The sequence below is a fragment of the Melozone crissalis genome, unplaced genomic scaffold (assembly GCF_028551555.1).
Source record: "Melozone crissalis strain CALT ecotype California unplaced genomic scaffold, PUWL_Pcris_2 ptg000013l_1, whole genome shotgun sequence".
In the NCBI taxonomy this organism is placed as follows: Eukaryota; Metazoa; Chordata; class Aves; order Passeriformes; family Passerellidae; genus Melozone; species Melozone crissalis.
Window position 1 is genome coordinate 43,795,642 of NW_026535791.1, and position 18,696 is coordinate 43,814,337.

Below are 18,696 nucleotides of genomic sequence, written 5' to 3' on the forward strand. Positions count from 1 at the left end.
CCTTAAACAAGTAGCTTAAGGGGAATGTGAGAATTGTCTTTTCTTACCTTGTCTTGAGCACTCTGTCTGAAAATTTAATGTTGCTACACATATAACCCTTAATTTACTTGCAGTTACTGAAAGTTTGCTGAATATGCACTGCCAAACCTGATCTAGACACCAATTTTTTTTTTGATGATTTACACATCATTTTTATGTGGTGGATTCAGTGACTGAGCAACTGGCTTACTTCTCCTGCCAGCACAGGCACTCGCTACTCCACAACACTTGTGTGTACACCATCTTCCCACTCAGATGTGCTATACTCAAACCATTTGAGTATACCTGGAATGCCAGGTGAGTCACCTGGCATTGATAAAGAAATGAATAGCTTATTCTAAGAGGGGATGTGCTTTGGCAAGAGAAAGGAACAAATATTACTGCTGCTTCTCCTCCAATCTGTGTAAACAAGTTGGAGGGCCATCTAGAGGAAAAATGAAGCCTGAACAGCGTTTCAGCTCCTGGAGGCCTGGGATGAACCAGAGAACCTACAAAACAGAGGTTGCAGTGGCTGGCAGGCCAGTGGCTAAAAACCCAGCAATTCACTTTTTGGAGTATCCACTGCTGCCTGCAAGGAGCCCTTGGATGGATGAAGCTCAGTTTATGGGAATATTGCACAGTGATAGAATGTCCTCCTCATCCCATTTCAGCATTTCCAACACACAGAAAAAGGATGTTTGTTCATTCCAGCTTCCCCTTTAAGTTAACCCAACTGCAAGCAAACAAAGAAACAAAGAAACAAACAAACAAACAAACAAAAAACTACAGTAAATTGAAATTAGGAGGGATTTTTAAATTTGTCTTGTTTTTTTTCTCTTATCATTTTGTACTTTTCCCCTATCAACAATGGAGCAGACTTTGCAAAAAAAAAGACCAAACAAAACCAAAACAGACCAATTTTTCCTTTTCCCCATGCACTAACTAAAACTTTGTTGTGTCTATATTCCAAGAGCTGAGAAACCCAGGAAATCCCTGCTAAGTTTGAAGTAGCATCAGAAGAGTAGACAGCAGGATTAGTAGAGGGTTTGTGGCTTCACACAGTGCCAGTATCAGGTCATGGGCTGAACTAGCACTCACATAGTGCCTCCGGGGCTGAAAAGGGCTCCCAATTAACCGGACACTTCAAAGAGCAATAGCAAACATACAACAAATGGGAGAAGGAAGGATGAAAACACAGCAGCACACACAATCAATGAGGTTCAGGTAAAATGGCTTTCACTTCTTGGTCTTCATGGAATTTGCCATGGCAGCATCAGTTGTGGGACTAGGTACTTTCCCAAAAAATGCCCCAGTACTGTCCTGACCTGACCTTATATCAAGACTAGATGTTTATACTCTATGCCTATTTTCTGTGACAACAAGAAACATGCTGGCAGGTATGGAGGGCTTGCTTTTGTACTCAGTATGATCCCACCTTGGGATATCACAGGATCAGGACCAAGGGTCCCTCCATAAAATGCATCTGTGCTACAGGTTAGACACAGCCTGGAGTGATCTGTGGATTCCCATATCCAAAGGGTCTGCTCTTAAATCCCAACCTAAAACCATGCAGTAAAGACTCATGTCACACCTAGCAGCAAAAAGTTTATTTTTTTATTATGCGTTTTTTAAATCTCTGCATTGATTCACTACATTTGTTCACTTGTGATTTTAGACTAAATCTTTCAATCTAAATTATCTTCTTTTCTGTATTTCTTGTCTATCCATCATGACCCATAACCGTATCTTTCTCCAGAAAGCACAGAGCGTAAACCACAGAGCCAGAGATTGGCATTTCCAGTCCTTGCTGGTAAGACCTACCCTACCACGAGGGAATAGGAAAATCCACAGAGGCGAACGTGCGTTACAGCACACCGCTGCCAGGGCGTGTGCGGAGGTGGCAGTGCCGAATGTTTTCCATTGGAAATTTCATTTTTCTGGTTCCCACCTGTGGGGCTGTCCCAGGCACCACGGCCGCCACCAGCAGCGCCGGCGCACCAGACAGACGCGAAGAGCCGGGAGATGTTGTGCTGTGGCTTCCAGCTCGGCACGGGGATGGGTATCAACGTGGCACACGGACTCAGGCAGAACGTGGAGTTTCGCCCTGAGTCAGCCGGCAAAAACTCCCACCAGCTGTGCTGGGGCACCGCGGATAAAGGCCCGCGCGCAGCGCCGACGCTTCAGCGGGAATTTTCTCTTTCCCCGCTCGAACCTCTTTCCCCGTCCCACACGCAACTCAGAGTCAAAAGCCGCCGCTAAGTGCGCTGCCGGCTGTGCTCGGCGGGCCGGGCCGGCGCTCGGGGCAGGCTGAGCGCGGAAGGGCCGCTCCCGTTTCCCGCTGCCCCGGCCCGGCCCGCGGCACGGCGGCCCCCGCATCCCCCGCGCCCGGCACGGGAGAGGCCCGCGGGAGGAGGGCTCGGCCCCCCGCCTGCCCACGTCCCCTCCCCGGCCAGCAGGAGGAGGAGAAAGCGAGAGAAGTCCCGACAGAGCGGCTGGGAGCGGGTTCGAGAGAGCCCTCCTCCCCCCGCCCGCCCCCGGAGGGGAAGAGGAAAGGAGAGCCGTGGCGGGCGGCGGACGATGATAACTTAGGGCCGTGCCTGCCCGTGGGAGCTGCCCGCCCTGCCCGGGTAGGACGCCGGGGCGGCAGCGATGTCCCAGGGCACGGCAGGAGGAGAGGGAGCGCCCCAGGTGCTGCCGGAGGGGAAGGAGAGGCAGAGGAAGAGGAGGCGGAGGAAGAAGAAGGAGAGTAAGACGCGGCTGGTGCGCTCCAGCCTGCTGTTACCTGAGGCCGAGCCAGAGAAGTCCAAGGGGACGGTCCTGGCCTGCAACCGGCTCAAGACCACCAAGTACACGGCATTGTCCTTCCTGCCCAAGAACCTCTTCGAGCAGTTCCACCGCCTGGCCAACGTCTACTTTGTGTTCATCGCCCTCCTCAACTTCGTGCCGGCCGTCAATGCCTTCCAGCCGGAGCTGGCCTTGGCCCCCGTGCTCTTCATCTTGGCGGTCACCGCCATCAAGGACCTGTGGGAGGATTACAGCCGCTACCGCTCCGACAAGGAGATCAACCACATGGAGTGCCTGGTGTACAGCAGGTGAGGCAGAGAGGGTGCGGGCAGGGCACGGTGGCACACAGCGCCGGGGTCCCGCCTGGCACCAGCACTCAGAGAGCACTGGGCAGCTCCACTGTGGAGGCCTTTCGTTTCCACTTTAAGTGCAAAGAAGCTCCTAGTTCTCGTGGAACTGGTGTCTGCCAACTCTTAACTCAGAACTGCAGGAGTTCATGCAGTCCTGTACCTACAGGTGGACGTGAATCCGCTCTGACCGGTGGGGTCTGGCAGTAAATCACTTTATGCAAACGCTTCCCAGTGTGTGCAGTAAATTACACTCGTGTATAGTTTCAGGCATTAATTTCATTATAATAACATGAGAACTCACGCAGTCTGCTATTAAATCTTCAATGAGTGAAGGAAGGATGGAGGCCAGAGGCTTCTGAATTTTCATTTAGGTGTGTGAGATTTCATGACATGAAATTAGTGAACCCAAACTTTGCCTTTCTAAAGAATGAGCCAGTCTTTCCATTGAACATTTACTTTTAAGTGAATGTTTTTTAAATATCATCTCAAGTGTCATCATTCCCTGTGACTGCTATTTCCCAGTGCATCTGATGGAGCATTAGGTCATTTATGTCTCTCAGAATTAGTTTTTCTAATCATCTGGGCAATATATTTAGAGCACTGCCTTACGGTTTGTAAATCAGACTGAAATGACGTTTGCATCAACATTTATGTGCTTAGAAGCCAGCTTTGCAAAACTTTTGTTTTGCTTTCCTCCAAGTGCCAGTCATCTCCTAGTAGTCTAAGGCTAAGGTTTCCTGGGGAATGAGAGAAGAATATATTTTCTGAGAAAGCAGATTCAGTTTCATTTCTGATGCTTCTAAGTCTAAAAGAAATTCAACGCGTGCCAAGAAACTTACACTCGGATTCCACAGACTGCCTGGGAGGGTCTTCTGGGCTGACGTAAGCATGAGACAGAGAGCAACTCTGCTATTGCAAGAAAGGCATGAGGAAAAAAAATACACTGAAAAAGAACTCAGAAAAGGCTGCTTTTCCGACATCAGCAGACTCAGCTTGTTATTTCACAAACTTGTATCACGTATGAAATTTCACCCAGGGATATTCCTCCACCAGTAGATATGCATGCATGAAGACATAAGTAAAATGGCCTTATTTCTGTAAACTAAACCAAAACCAACCCAGTCAAATCACACATGTAGTTGCTGCCAACCTGTGCCTTTGCCTATTGCCTTGCTTGTCTGTAGAACTGAACACTTCTGGTGTTGAGGAAGATTGATTGCAGAAGGTCTTGTAAGGGGCTATTTATGCAGAAGGTAAAACAGTGATAATAAGGATGGTTAATCTAACCTTTTCCAAACAAAATCAGCTTAGAAATAAGCTCTTGTGTTTCCTAGGCTGAAAAGCACTAAGTGCCCAGTGCAGAAGATGTTTAAAATATTAACAAATGCCAGTGCTGGGATATTAGTTCTGGAATGTTTTCCCCCAGCGATTTTCCAATCCCTCTCTGCTGCCAAAAAGCAGACGTGACTATGAGAAGAGGTGTACCTTTGATGCTAACATCACTTGAGGTCTTTTGTGAGTCCCAGCTAAGTGCACTACCCTTTGTCATGCTTGTGCTTTTACAGAGTAAGCCAGAATTGTTCCTTTTACCGCAGAGTTCAGATTGCTGCTGAGTGACACTTACACAGATTAATTTGGGAGTGGTTTTCCTTTGCATTGGCATCAAAGGCCCATGTCGGCCAAATCCCTGTGGGGCAGCAAACATGGAAGTGTGAGAGCTCTGTCACCTCTTCAGACACAGCTTTCTGGCTGGATGCAGAGCTGAATGGTGTGTGCTTACAGCCTGCAACAGAAGCGTGGTCCCCAGCAGCAGCTCACCCATTTTCACCTTCCAGCAGTCCCTAGGGAAGGCTTCCCTCCCACAACTAAAAAATACAGTCAAAACATGCGGTTAAAGTAATTTGCTCACATGTTTTTAATCTGCCCACTTTTTATTCTTTTGTAGCTTTTTATAAACTTCACCAAGTCACCTTTTTAAACACCCTCCAGCTCCAGTGAGCGAGGTGAGACTAGAAACTTGCTACTTCTGCAGATGAGAGCTAAGATTCTTGCAAACTCGTGTGACGGGGTACCAAGATTGAGAGATTTGTATCAAGGTCATTGAAGTTGCTGGGCGTGAGTTCAGAAAAGCTGTTTTCTTAGAGAGGTGTCATGCCAGGAGAAACACAAGGGATTGATCCTGATATTTACTTTGTTTCCTTAGTCTCTTTGTTTCTGGAAGAATGTTGAAGCGTGTCACGTAAGGAAGTAATAAATGACAGCTTTCTCATCAGATGGATTTAATGCTGATCCCTTATCAGTTTTACTACCAGACTGTCTCTCCCTCCCCCTACTTGCCACTTCCTTGTGGTAGAGGCAGACTTTGATGCAAATGCTGTCCTCGACAGAAATGCTGCTGTGGGTTAATGAACACTGCTGCAGTCCTGTGTTGCCCAAGCACTGTCAGGGAGCAGTAGCTCTTGCTGGTCAGTTGTTCACAGCTTGGAAAGAGGCCTTCTGCAAGATGGGATGTGTCTGAGTTCTAGGACTCTGCTGTGATGGGCTCCCTTTCCTGCCAGCCTTCCATACAGCTGCTAGAGCCCCCTCAAATACAGACTGCAACACTCAAACACACTGCAGCAAAATAACATTGAATTATAAGTCAGCAAATGGAGACAGGGACTTTGGCTTCAGCAGTAGAGAAAAGCCCTCTCTTTCATGTTCCAATTTGTTTAGTCATCAAGTAAAGATTCAGGTTGGATACTGTGTGTTCTGCCATGTATCCTTTTTATGTATAATCCATACATGCTTTCCTGGCTGCTGAAGTACCTGTCCTGTGTTAGATGCAGGCAGCTTTTAGTAATGCAAAAGCTACAGGACAGAGAGAATGCAGGGATAGGCAGAGCCTAGGGCAGCCCATCAGGAGGAGGTTCTACATGGCTCCAGCAGTGTCCACTGCCTGGTGCTCTGGCACAGCCTGCACAAGCAGACCATGTCAAGGACTGGTCTGCTGGAAAATACTGTTCCCTGCTCTGTGCACTGCTTGACAGCTGGCCTTCTTCCTCCGGCCTGCCCCGTGGACTCAGATGACCCGTTCTCATACAGCCACTGCAGAATCAATGACTCCGTGGCTCAGAGTTGGCAACACTTATGAGACAGCAAAACAGCAAAAGATGATGCAACCTAAAGTAAGAAATTGACGAGCAGTGCAGCTTGTTTTGACAGAAAGAAGACGTTTTCAGTTAGGAATCCTGGATGTTGTGGAGAGTGGAAAATAGCTCAGAAGATTGCTGCTTTCTAGAGTCAGATGGAAAGGGAAAAGACCTGATTCTTTGAATAAATTGAAAGAAGCTATTGAGTTTGAATTGGCAGCTTATGTCGAGGAGTGAAACGCACAGGAGAATTGCAGACTTGTGTTGCTCTGTGATGGACTTTGAAGGTCTGTCTATAAGAGCAGGCAGAGTTTTGAGGAAGGTTTCTTAGCCAGGAGGAGCTAATAAGGCCTCTTTCCAGAGGCCTTTAGGGCACCTCTCTCATCTGGCGATACAGAGGAAATGAGGCACTTTAGGAGGATGGCTTCACAGGTCACCTAGAATTTCAATTCTATACAGGTGCTTAAGCTAGGAATGCTGGATGACAGCCAGAACTCTTAGTTGATTTAAATGGAGGGAAGTTACAAAGGCATTAAGGCCTAGCCTGCAGAAAATTGTTTTTGAAAACCTGTGATTACCTTAGTCTCCTCTCTTAGTTCCTCTTCCTCATTTCTATCACCCATGGATTGAGTTGAAGACTGGAGATTACAAATTTGCAATCCTAACAGTGAAATGTGTGTTACTATCTTGGACTAGGGAGGATGGAAGGGTGATGTTTTCTTTGCAGTTATATCCTCCAGTGCTCACCGGCTCTCATTGGAGTTGTGCATGGCACATGTAAATGTCTACTGTTAAATTTGCTAGAACTGAATTTGTCACTGGGGCAGAAGCTTTGATTTCAGTGTGCTGTTACAAAATATGGTATATGTTTACATGACATGTAAATGGAAGATGAATAGTGATAACTACAATCACAACAAATAATGGTACTTGTCCATCATGGAATTACATTTTATTGCTGTCTCAGGGCTGTGCTGGTGAAATAATCTCTGCTAACATTTTTCTATGAGCCATATGTTCAAAACCAAAGGGTTTTGCTTTTTAAATCTATTCTTTAACTCTTGCTGTGTCCATCAGAGTACTGCTAAAGAGTGTAATTCCTCTACATACTGATCAGAGAGTGATAACTGTTTCTTGTATCAAACTGTAACTTAGAAAATCCATGAAAAATTGCAGTTTATGACCGGATACTTGTCACCCCTGAGGTGTGGAAAAAGTTTAATGGGGCATTCAGACAGCTATCAAAGCAGGCTGTTTTACATTAAATGTTAATTTTTTTCTGCAAAACTGAAGGGGCGGAGAGCAGAGAGTTTGATGTGGGCAACATTTCCTATAATTTCAAAAATACAGTCCCTTCTTCCCTTTGCCAACCCAGCTGTGAAAGCAATTCCAGCCTTGGAGGAAAAGGATACAGTAGTATTACCAAATCCTCACGAATGCACAGTAGATCCCACTCGTGGCCTCAAAAATAGCGAGATGATGACTTGCTTGCAAGCACTTCACTCTTAGGTGCCTTATTTTGTTAGCAGCACCAGTCAAATTAGGTTGTATCTCCTACTACTACTGTAGTCAAGAGCAGGTTCTTGTCCCAAAATGTGCTGGCAGATAAGACATTTCTCAGTAGAGGAAGCAACTTTGTCCCCTGTCGAAAACACAAATGTCACTAGATGTGATTCAAAAGGAAACTACCTGGGATTACTCAGTTTCCTTTGTGAGTGAATTTGGTGTACAAAGAGCTGAAAGCAGGAAGTAGTGGCCTGAATCTGAACACTGACTTGAGTGTTCCTTCCTTGAGTTTCAGAAAGATGCATCTCTGTTCATCTTACTGTGTCTTTGTGCTTCACTTCAGTTTGAGCCAGGATGGCAGTGAATAAACTCAGTGAGTGATGTAGTAGAGGCTCCTCTGTTAGACTGACAGGGAGCAGTTTTATTCTGCAGTAGAGTTTATCCAAGTAGCAAGGGATGTCTGTGCTAATCTTCAGAGATGTAGCCAGCTGGAATGCGCAAGAGAGCCCATCTCTCTGTCCAACTGTATGTATGCAGTTTATTTGCTGTTCAGTGTAGGGTAAATTTTCTAAGTGCCTGAGCTTCCTTATTGGAAAAGAAAAATGCTTGACTCTTGTTGCTAAGCTCTTTCATTTGTATTGGATGTCATGAAAGCTGTTGTAGGCTGTTTCACATGCCTCTGGCTGACTGCCAAAGAAGATGCTGTTAATCTCCCCTGAAAGACCTGGTGATGTCCCCAAATAAATTTTTGTTGTTACATGCTGCCTCTCCGGAGAGACACCATAATCTCTTGTGCTAAGCAGACCACAGCTCAGAATTATAGGTGGCCACCTTGTGTGCAGATCTCCTTGCTGTTGTGTGTCTTTATTAACTTGAGATCATGATTATTGTTAGAGGTGGCCAAAGAATAGCAGCTCTATTTGATTCTGTCAGAGTGCATTTCCAAAGAGAATACACAAGAGAAAAGAATTGCATGTACTGTTAAACTCTGCCTGGTATTATGATTCCACCTTCCATGTGTCATGTAGTCAGCAGAACTGAAAACCAGAACTGAAACCCTTGACAGCCATGCAAAAATTAATATTTATGGAACCTGCTTGCTAGCTAGCATGGCATAACTTGGTCAGGACATTCCTCTCACAAGCAGATTAGTCCTCCAGAAGTAATAATTAGAGAAAGAAAGGTCCCTGTCACTGGGCAGGACTTTTACAGGTACCTGCTCCAGGCTTACACAACCCTCATGGGCAGGTTGCTTACCTTGATGCAGCACCAGGAGAGGTCCAAGTGCTGCATCTCCCTGCTCTGTAATCCAGCATGCTTCCAATTTGTGGGGTACTTACTCTGTGCAAGAGCAGTCTCAGGGATATCTCTCCTGTTTCCCTGCAGCACCAGGCCTTTTGGGAATGTGGTGCTTTTGCATATGGGACACAGTAAGGTCAATGCAACTGAGAAGCCAAATGCACAGCTTCAGGATTGCATCTAGTTTGCAGGATTTATGCTGTGCTGGCTTGGTTTTAGCAATTGCATATATTGAAAGCAATTAAGTACATGAAAAGCAGAACAATTTCTTTCACTTCACTTAGTTGCAGAGGTGAACCAGTTTCCATGGCTTATCTTCAGCGTTAGTGTTCTTACTTTGGCAGTTGTCACTAATGTGGCTGTGGTAGCAGCCAGTCATGTTTGTACCCAGAAGAGATCCACAGCAGGAACTTGATTTGTACCCACCAGCACTGCCTCACTCTTTCTCACCAGAATGTGGAAGTAAGACAGATTCTCCATGCAGTGAACCAGGGAGAGTGCATTTCAGTGAATGGCATAAAGTGAGGAGCCTGCTAAAAACCGGGACAGTTGCCTCTCATGGGTAAATTTGGTAGTTGTGGGCAGCAGCTTCCTCTGTTGCACATCAAGCACAAAAGTTGACTCACTGCCAAAATTCAGCCACAATGAAAGCATACTTGTGAAAGATGCTAGCTTATAGCTTCTCCTAAGCAGGTGCTAGTGGTGGTGTGCAGGGGAGAAGAAATGCAAAGGAGGAGCATGAATAGCCCTAACATTGAGATCAACTGAGATAATGTACGTTTCCAAGTATATCTTTGATTCTGAAAAATCAGATAAAGCAAACCTCAGGTTTAGTTGGAAATGACCTGCATGTTTCTGAGCTAATTGGTTTTATCTTTGCTGTCTGTACAGGAAGTGGGAGTGAGGGGGCTTCAAAGAGCTTACAGTGCCTGTCAGACGTGAGCTGAGGGGAGCATCTTTCTCTTTTTTACTCTTTCAAGGATGCAGATACACAGCCTGTCCATAACAGGCTAGCCACCCAGCTAATAGAGTGTTCTGTCCTGTGAGCTGCTGGGGGTAATCTACCCCTTAGGAGCTGTCAAACTACCATCTAGCTCTTTGTCCAACAGGAGCAGTATTTTAACTGTTTTGGAACAGTTGCAGGTGAACATCTCTGCCATGGTTAGCCCACATCCTGCGCTGGTTAAAGGACAGTCCTGAACTGGCAAGGCATGTGTTTTCAAGGGTAGGAAACATCTTCCATCTCCAGTGCTGTTTTGTCTGACCACAATTTCTCAAGAGTGACAAGTAGGCTACTCTTCAGTTCAGTCTTCAGTTCAGTGGCCAACATTTGCATCATGCCCAGTCATTTTATAAACCCAGACTCTGCTGGAGATTTATTTTAATAGGCATGGAGGTCACTTGTTTTGTTTTTATGTTCTAGTTGTCTGGAAATAGTGACCTACTTCAAGGAAGATTTTAACTCCTTGACTGATAACTGACTTCAGTTCTTACATGTTTGTGCTGTCACATCAACACTGAGTGTGTGAACACTATTGCAGAATATTTGGTATTTCTGTATTTTCCATGGAGGTTTTAGTTTTGACTTTTTGACTAAAAAGAGAAAGTCCACTCTGAAGTGACAGTTTTTGTAAGCAGAGGTCTTTTATCTTTGTGTATTATCTTATGCTTCATGGGCCTTTTCTGGGTCTCACAGCCATATTCCTATATCCTCAGCTCCTGTCTGTTCACCTTCCCACCTTCCAGTAGCAACCTGAATATGCCTGTTTGGGCCATGTTAGCTAATTTTGTGTGTTCACTAGTAAGTCACTGGGAAGGTTGTTGTGAAATCTCTCAAAATATTGATGCTAACACAGGAAGGTCAGAACAGCAATCACCTTAATACATCTGTGAATATGTTCTCAATATCTAGACATGGAATAAGATGCCTCAGAATATTTGCCAGTGAAGAAATTTTGAAATTTTAGCAGGCAGATTATCAGTCAAACGCTTAGATATGCAGAAAGTTCATTAACTATGTTAGAAAGATGTAACCTGTTTTGGGTGAAAGTAGATTATAAGAAATAAAGTATAATCCTCCTAAGTTTGATCCCGCATAGTTCATTAACTATGTTAGAAAGATGTAACCTGTTTTGGGTGAAAGTAGATTATAAGAAATAAAGTATAATCCTCCTAAGTTTGATCCCGCAGTTGTAGTGCATTATTTTTGCGTTGCATTATATTTGGAGGTTTGGATGATTCTTGTATTTTCTTTTCCTCCCTTTTTAGGATTCCCTTGTTCTCATTGTCAGCTTCTCCTTGCTCTACTTCTCTCTGCTGTATAACTGTAGAGCTGTGAAGCTAAAGCCTGATCTTACACCCTTTACCAGAATAAAGACATATATTGGTTTTATTTGCATGTTTGAGAGCATGTAGATCTTTCTTCCTTCACAGTCCTAGGTTCCAGTTTTATCAGAGAAGCATGGACTGGCATACCTATATCCCAACAGAGCCACTGATTTGCATCTTGACTCTTCTGCAAATGCCAGTAGTTGCATTCCCTGTAAACAGTAGTGAGCAAATGATTGTAGCTCCCTTGCAAGAAGCCCTCTTAAGTGCTAATGAGGTTCTCTCTTACCTGACAAGGGCCTTTCCTAAAGGAATTTGTAATATTTTTTCTGGAACATGAGGTGAGATTTATGTCACGTGTCTTTTAGCTAAAAGGTAGATGTCCCGTCTGACCAAATCACCCACGCTTGTGCCAAAATCCGTGGAGAGCACTGAATGGTTTCAGGGAGGAAGGGGAAATCTTTACAGCTTATTTGAGACACTTACCTTAGGTAAGTTTGAATCAAGAGGTTCTTACCACACTCCAGTGGTGATACAGGTGAAGCTGAACTCGATGGTCACTTACACAGCTAAGTTTAGGTGAGCTGAATCCCATTGGTAAACTTAGAAGGAATAGATTTTGCTTCCTCTCAATTAACACTGCCTATGATTTTTTGACTGTAGAAGAGTAAGTAGCTTATCCTACTCAATATACTTAATGATTTATTTAAGAACTATTATTTGAGAGTCACAGGTATGGGTAAGTTCACCTGTCAGGTGAAGGGGCTAACCAAATATCCACTGTTTCATCTCCTGCCACGTTCTGCCTTCAGCAATAGCCATTCACTTAGTGTTCATACCCATAAAATGTATCACAGTGTTGAGAAACAATATAAGATGTTGTCAATGAATAATTTTCTTCTTTGAATGACTGATTATATTTGCATTTCTGCAATGTTTGGAGTTTTTCAGACTGTCCTCACAACTTAGGCAATCTTGGTATTTTGGGGATCTTACTTGTTCTTTAACTTCTAAAATGCAGACGGCAGTTGTGTGTTTGACAAAATCATGGATGCTACAAGAATAAAAGTGGGACTTCATTGTCGGGTGTCTCATAAATATCAGATAAGGCTTCTGGGTTTTGCCCAGTAGGTTCAGATGTTCAGACTTTTAGGTGATGTTGCTAGGTGATCAGGGGTTCAATCAGAGGGATCAATGGCGAAATTATTCTGCTAATTTTGAGTACTGCTGCCTTACCTGTGGTTACCAATTTTTATGCTGGAATTTCAGTCTCCATCTATATAGGAGCACAGGCTCCTGCAGACATACCATGGAGCCATATAAGAGGTGCAGTGGCATAAGACATCATGCCACTGTTTGCTATCTTCAGTCCTGAAGCCTGTTCATCTAATTGCAGCATTTGACACTCTGCTCTTCCTGATCCTTTTAGGCTTAAATATCCTGAATCCTATCAGGTTTTTCTTACATATATCCCTCATTTATTTTCAGTGTAGTTCCCTGCGTGTCTGCTTTTTTTTTGGATCCTGGCTGTGTGGAAGCTCTTCTTGCTGTCAGATCCTGAGGGAGCTTTCTTAAATTCAGGCTCAACGGAAAAGCCTGAAGCCAGCCATCAGTCTAGCAGTGCTGATGTTCAGTCTGCTACATCCAGGTTCCAGGAGTCCAATTTAAAGTCTGTAATAGACTTTTAGGGCTGAACAATCCATGACATATCTTCAGTTTGAGGAATACCACTGTAGACTGATATCTGCCACAAAAGTGTGTGTGAGACAAGTAAGAGCCATCTGCACAGAATATTGCACTGCAGGACACCCAGACTGACAGTGTGTCTCTGCATGTAGAGCTAACAAAGCTAGCTCTGAAATGTAGTCTAGGTTGGAAACCCAATGACCTGTGGATTTTTTCTATTTGCAAAGTGTTTGGTTGTTAATGTGGTTTTTATTTTGTTGGTTTTGTGTGTGTATTTGTTTTTTCTTCCAGTTAATAAAAAGTAGAAATTATCATTTAATACCCCAGTTTCAAAACTGTTGAAGAATCAGCCTGATCTTTACCAATTTCACTAAAGATAAAACTAATGAGAAGACTTATGTCCAAAATACTTAAATTCTTTTAAACAGCAGTACTGAAGAAGAATCTAGAATGATTAATAGTGTTTTTGTAGCACATACAGTCTCTAACTTTTAAAGCCTTTGCTTTGCATTTAAGTGTAAGATTTCCCTAAAATTCCCTATGGTTGTTCTAAATTCAATCCTCCTTGGAATGCAGGGAGCAGAAAAGGGGGAGAGTTCCTGAGTTTATTTTCAATGGCATTTGGTTTGGCTTAGAGGATTTTTATAATGCTAATTTGGTCTTTCTATATTAATTCATGTTCTTCCTCTGCTGCTCCTAAATTGGAAACTTTCCATTTTACATCTGGCAGTCTTGTCCTTAGTTGTTTAACCTTTATGCTTTATCACTAGAAATAGCTGTTTTGTGCATGGAATTCAGCCTCTTAGTCATAATAACATTCCCTTCAGCTCTCCTATCTGGCAACTTCTAGAAAGATTTTCAAGTTTGGGTGGTTTTTTTTGGTTTGGTTTGGTTTTTTAACGACTATTTGCATTTGCAGAAAGCATGCCTGAGTTGGCAGTGCTGCACCCTAGCAAAAAGTTTCAAGCAAGAAAACTGCAAGGCATACTCTTTACCACTGGTAGGAAGTGTAGAAAGACAGCCAAATGTAGACACAGAAGTGGTCAAGACCTGTGATCCATGGTCCCTGCTGGTTGAGCAGTATTCATATTAGATGCAAACCTGATTGATGAGCACTTGGGAGCAGTTTTTATTTTTCCAGTTACTGAGCATACATCCCATATGCCCAAGATATATTTGGGATATGTCGTCATTGATATTTAACTTCTTTCTGACCTGTACTCATGAGCTCCAGTTAGATTCTAAAACACAGTCTGTGTAGGAGAGGTTCTCGGTGTTTTCTGTAACTTTTATTACTGTGCTATAATTACTTTACACCTGTGCATGGTTAATGGCAGCTCTAAGGCAATGTGCAATATGCACCAGGTATTTAGAAAGCTTTGTCTTTGCATCTCTTTGCCCAAGTCTAACTCAAATATGAGGCAAAACCCAGAAGAAGAGGTTTGTCAAGTTCTTTTAAGTGTGACTTCTTACACAGCTGGTTACATGAGTGCTAGTTCTTAAAACTGTCAGCTGTGAAAGGTGTGTTTCTGCAGCACACATTGAGCACGAATCACAGCTGTCCCAGCTGGTGCATCTCAACACCCTCAGAGCCCCATGCAGAGGTGCTTGCTGCTCTGGAAGCAATTTGGGTCATTACTGCTGTCCTGTCTCTTAGCAGGGTTTGTCAGCTCAAACACAGCCAAGTTCACATGACTAACATTTTCTGTGTGTGGATGGGGCACAGCTGGTGGGGACAAGCCTGCACCCTCCTCTAATTTATTGTCCTTAGACTGATAAAACCCAGTAAGAAAAAATTGCTCAGTAAATGCATATACACATTACATGACTCTGCTTAATTTGGAGAGGCTTATTTCAATTTAACTGTGAGCAAATGGATAGCAAACCATGTATCTGGCAGTTAATGCAGCACTATTTCCTTAATAACTTTGGATCAGAAAGTAAATTTTATGAAATAAAATCCTGTCGAACAGTACTTTTCTTTTTAAGACACACACAGATAATAAGTGTGATTTGCTACATCAGCACATACCAAATTACCAGGAGACTGATGATTAAGGGTTGAAAAGCAAATGAAACAAGCTGGCTATAAGCTTAAGATATTCAAGTGAAGCAGATGTAAGCAAGTGCTACTGCAAGTTGTTATCCTTATATCATATTTCTGCCATCTTAATTCATTTTTACTGAGAACTTAAGTGGAAAAGCTGCTGTTAAATTCTTAGGAATGCAGCACAACATTCTTAGGAGTTTTATGAAGCTTCAAAAAAGTCGCCTGTTCATGTCACAGCAGCGTAGGCAGCTCATGTTCCAGATAATGTTTACCCTGCAAGAAGTCTGCAGGAGAACTCTATTTGAGCCATGAGTTTTCACCTGGCTTTCAGAAATAAGACACTTTTTGCAAGTCAGGCCTTCCTTAAGATTTACAGGATCACGTTCCATGGCCTTAAACATCACTGGCTTTTATACTTGGTGTCTGTGTGCATCTGTCTCTATTGTAGGGGCAGTCCTTGGTGGTTAGTGTGGGGAACTCAGGGGCACATTCATTCCACCCTGCAGGTCTGCATGGGTGCTGCAGCAGGCTGCTGTGTTGGTGTGCACAGAATGCCTCTGATGAGATCTCTGAGCTGCTCAGCAAGCACTGACAGCCAGCATGAGGCAAGGAACGCCTTGGCACAGTCACACTGCTTGGAGAGGAAAGCTTGTGGCACAGCCCTTGGTTCAAAAGTCTCCAACTGGAGTTTCAGGATTGTTTTGCACCTCAGAAGACTCTCTGAGCCTGGTTTACATACACCAAGCAAGTAGAAATATTGAGGTTACAATGTTTACAGCTGTATATAGCGCCGTGAAATCAACAGTCCTTGGACTGAGAAAGTATTAAAAATATGATTGGAAGTTTAATAAGTCTTTAAATGGATATAAGTGTAGTCATAGTTTTTTCTCTGTAAGGAAGCAGAGGGTGTTTTTTAAACATCAGTCAGGTGCTTTACAACTGGGTAGGTACAAGAGAAAATGGCCAGGGTGACAGTTTTGCTGTCTTGTCAAGAGAAAATGTGGCTTCACACATAGCAAGTTAGCAGTTTGTATGCTGGGACAGCTGTCTTTGTGCATAGCTGCGCTGTATCAAGTAGTCTCTGAGCAATAGACAACAAACAGCCATGATAAAATAGCAGAGGTAGGTCTTTTTCCACAGGCCTTCAATGTCCAGAAACTGATGGCTGAAATAACCAGTGTTTTCATGGTATTGAAGATAGGCAACACACAACAGCCAAGAAGTTGGAAATCCAATATTTTTGTCATATCCTGGGATTATTCTTTGTGCAGCTCAAACATTTGGTCCTGGTTTTACATTTCCAAGAGAGGCACTTTACTTCTGAAGTTGTGTCTTGAACTCTCTTGGCACAGAGAGGCCAGATGGCTAACAAAGAGATCACTCTGCAAGGGTGGCACGGGCGGTCCTTAATTCAACCTGCTGGGAGAAGGAAGGACAGAGCCAAACTTCATGCATCAGTAGCACTGACTCTGTCTCCTGTTTCAAGTTATTAAAATAACACTTCAGTGGTTTTTTAAAAGGCATTTTCCTAAATGCTCTCTAATGCCCATAACAACTTTAGATGCTAGGAAATAAATACTTTTTTGCTACCAGTAGGTTTGTTTTGTTTTGTTTTGTTTTTCTACCACTTGGCAAGCACTGGTATTTAGGGGGTTTTGCATTTTATTTTGGTTATTCTTCTACAATATTTTGGATGAACTAGAAATTAGCTTTCCTACCAACACCTTGCAGATACACACACACAAAATACTTTAACTTGCCAAAACAAGTTATTTTTTGCATCAGAATCCTTGAGTTTATTTTCTGCTTACATGTTTTCACAAACAGAATGCTTGTTCCCAGCTGCTGTGGGAAGAACAAGACATTGTATCTGCAAGATTGAAAAACCAATGGCTTTTTAGTTAGTACTGTAGAGATCAGCTATGGAAGTTGAAGAAAAATATGCAAAATTTGATTATTACAAGGCCCCTTAAGGCCGATGTTAAGATAAACTAAAAGCTAAGGAAAAGACAAATGTGGTTCCAGCCTCTAATATCAGTAAAATTAATTCCTAATGCTTTATATCTGGGTCTTGAAATGAGCCCTGTGAGTAAACTAGGGCTCTGGGGTTTTGATTTACATCTAACCCTTGATTTCTTTTTTGATGGATACTTGTCTATATCATGACAAATTACCTTCACCTCACAAGCACATTAACTCTCCTTGCAGCAGGGTGGGAACATCACCTGTATGCAAAAATGAGAGGTCCCAAGGCAAGCTACATCCTCCCCCCAAGTCAGAGCTTCAAGGGCATCAGTGAATGAAGATGTGCTTACTGTTTCCTTCCTGTTACCCAGAACACTTTTAAGTAACCCATTTGTGCAAGAAATGTGTTCCCTCCTGCCCCTTTTTTCCTTTTCTTGTTTAGTCTATTGTCTTGCTGAATTGCTGAAAGGATTTGGCAATCATTTTTGGAAAGGGGACAGTGTTGAATCTTAAAGACACTTAAAGGGAGTTACCTGGTCTTCAAAAGGCAAGTTGTATGACCCTTCCTGTGTGTTCCTGTGTGTCAAAGTCATAGTCCTCAAAATGGGAAAACTGTGATTTATTTCATAGAGTTTTTGCAGTTTGAGGCAGGACTTTTAAAAGAGGTCTTTGTTGTGATTTGATTTCCCTCAAAGCTGAATAAGAGTTCAGAGTTTTGACTTTCTCATTCCAGCAATATTCAAATCCTCTATCTTATGTGAAAATGTCTGGGGTTTTTTAAATTTTTTTTTATTTTTGGGTTGTGATTTGATTTCACAACCATTTCAAATGGAGTAGCAAATAGGTTATGGGAAAATTACAGTTTCAGTTATAAAGAAATCTGTATCTACCACCTGTAAGGGCCAGATGAGTACCAACACTACTGTGGTAAATGGATTATCATTATTGTACTTCTCCCACAATCCTCAGGGAAACTCTGAAATAAAAAAAAATTAAAAAGTCATTGTCAGGCACCCCAGAAAAAAGGGTGGGCATTTAGTTAAGACAAAGCAAAACATTTGGAGGTGCCATGTGCAGAAATAATCACTTTAGAAATGCCTCTTTACTGAAGAAATGTTACTGCGCAATAACAGTTGCCAGCTGGTAGAGATGGAACACTTTGGAAGTGGAGGTGCAATTAAGAATAAAAGTATGTACAGTAACAAATTACAGACAGAAAGAGAGAATATTTCAAGTTCTCCATCATGTTCCTTAGCTACAAATAATCCTGTGAAATATTTGTTCCAAAGGTCAAATAAAAAAAGACTTGAAAGCAAAAAGGGTAATACTGAAACTGTCTCTAGAATGTTTATTCTGAAAATATTTCAGGAGTTGAGAAACTTTTCTCATGCAATAGTCTTACAGGTTTTAACTCTAGGTAATGAGGAGTTCTGCAAACACTCAGGCATGTGGATCGCTTATGCCATCAGCCTGAAAACAAGGGGGAGTGGTTTTGGAAAGCTTGTTTGAACAAGGTGCTGATAAGTGAGGGAAATGCTAAGCCAAATTCAGAGTTCACTTACCTTCCCTAGGGTTGGAC

General features: G+C 43.0%; 1 protein-coding gene across 1 annotated transcript in view; it reads left to right on the forward strand.

Moving 5' to 3' along the window:
• Positions 1–2,667: 2,667 nt before the first annotated feature.
• ATP10A (ATPase phospholipid transporting 10A (putative)) overlaps positions 2,668–18,696 on the forward strand; it is a 109,352-nt gene continuing 93,323 nt past the window's right edge. Inside the window, exon 1 of the mRNA XM_054272323.1 lies at positions 2,668–3,110. Within this exon, the coding sequence (XP_054128298.1) occupies positions 2,668–3,110 (443 nt within the window). The remainder of the gene's footprint in view (positions 3,111–18,696) is intronic.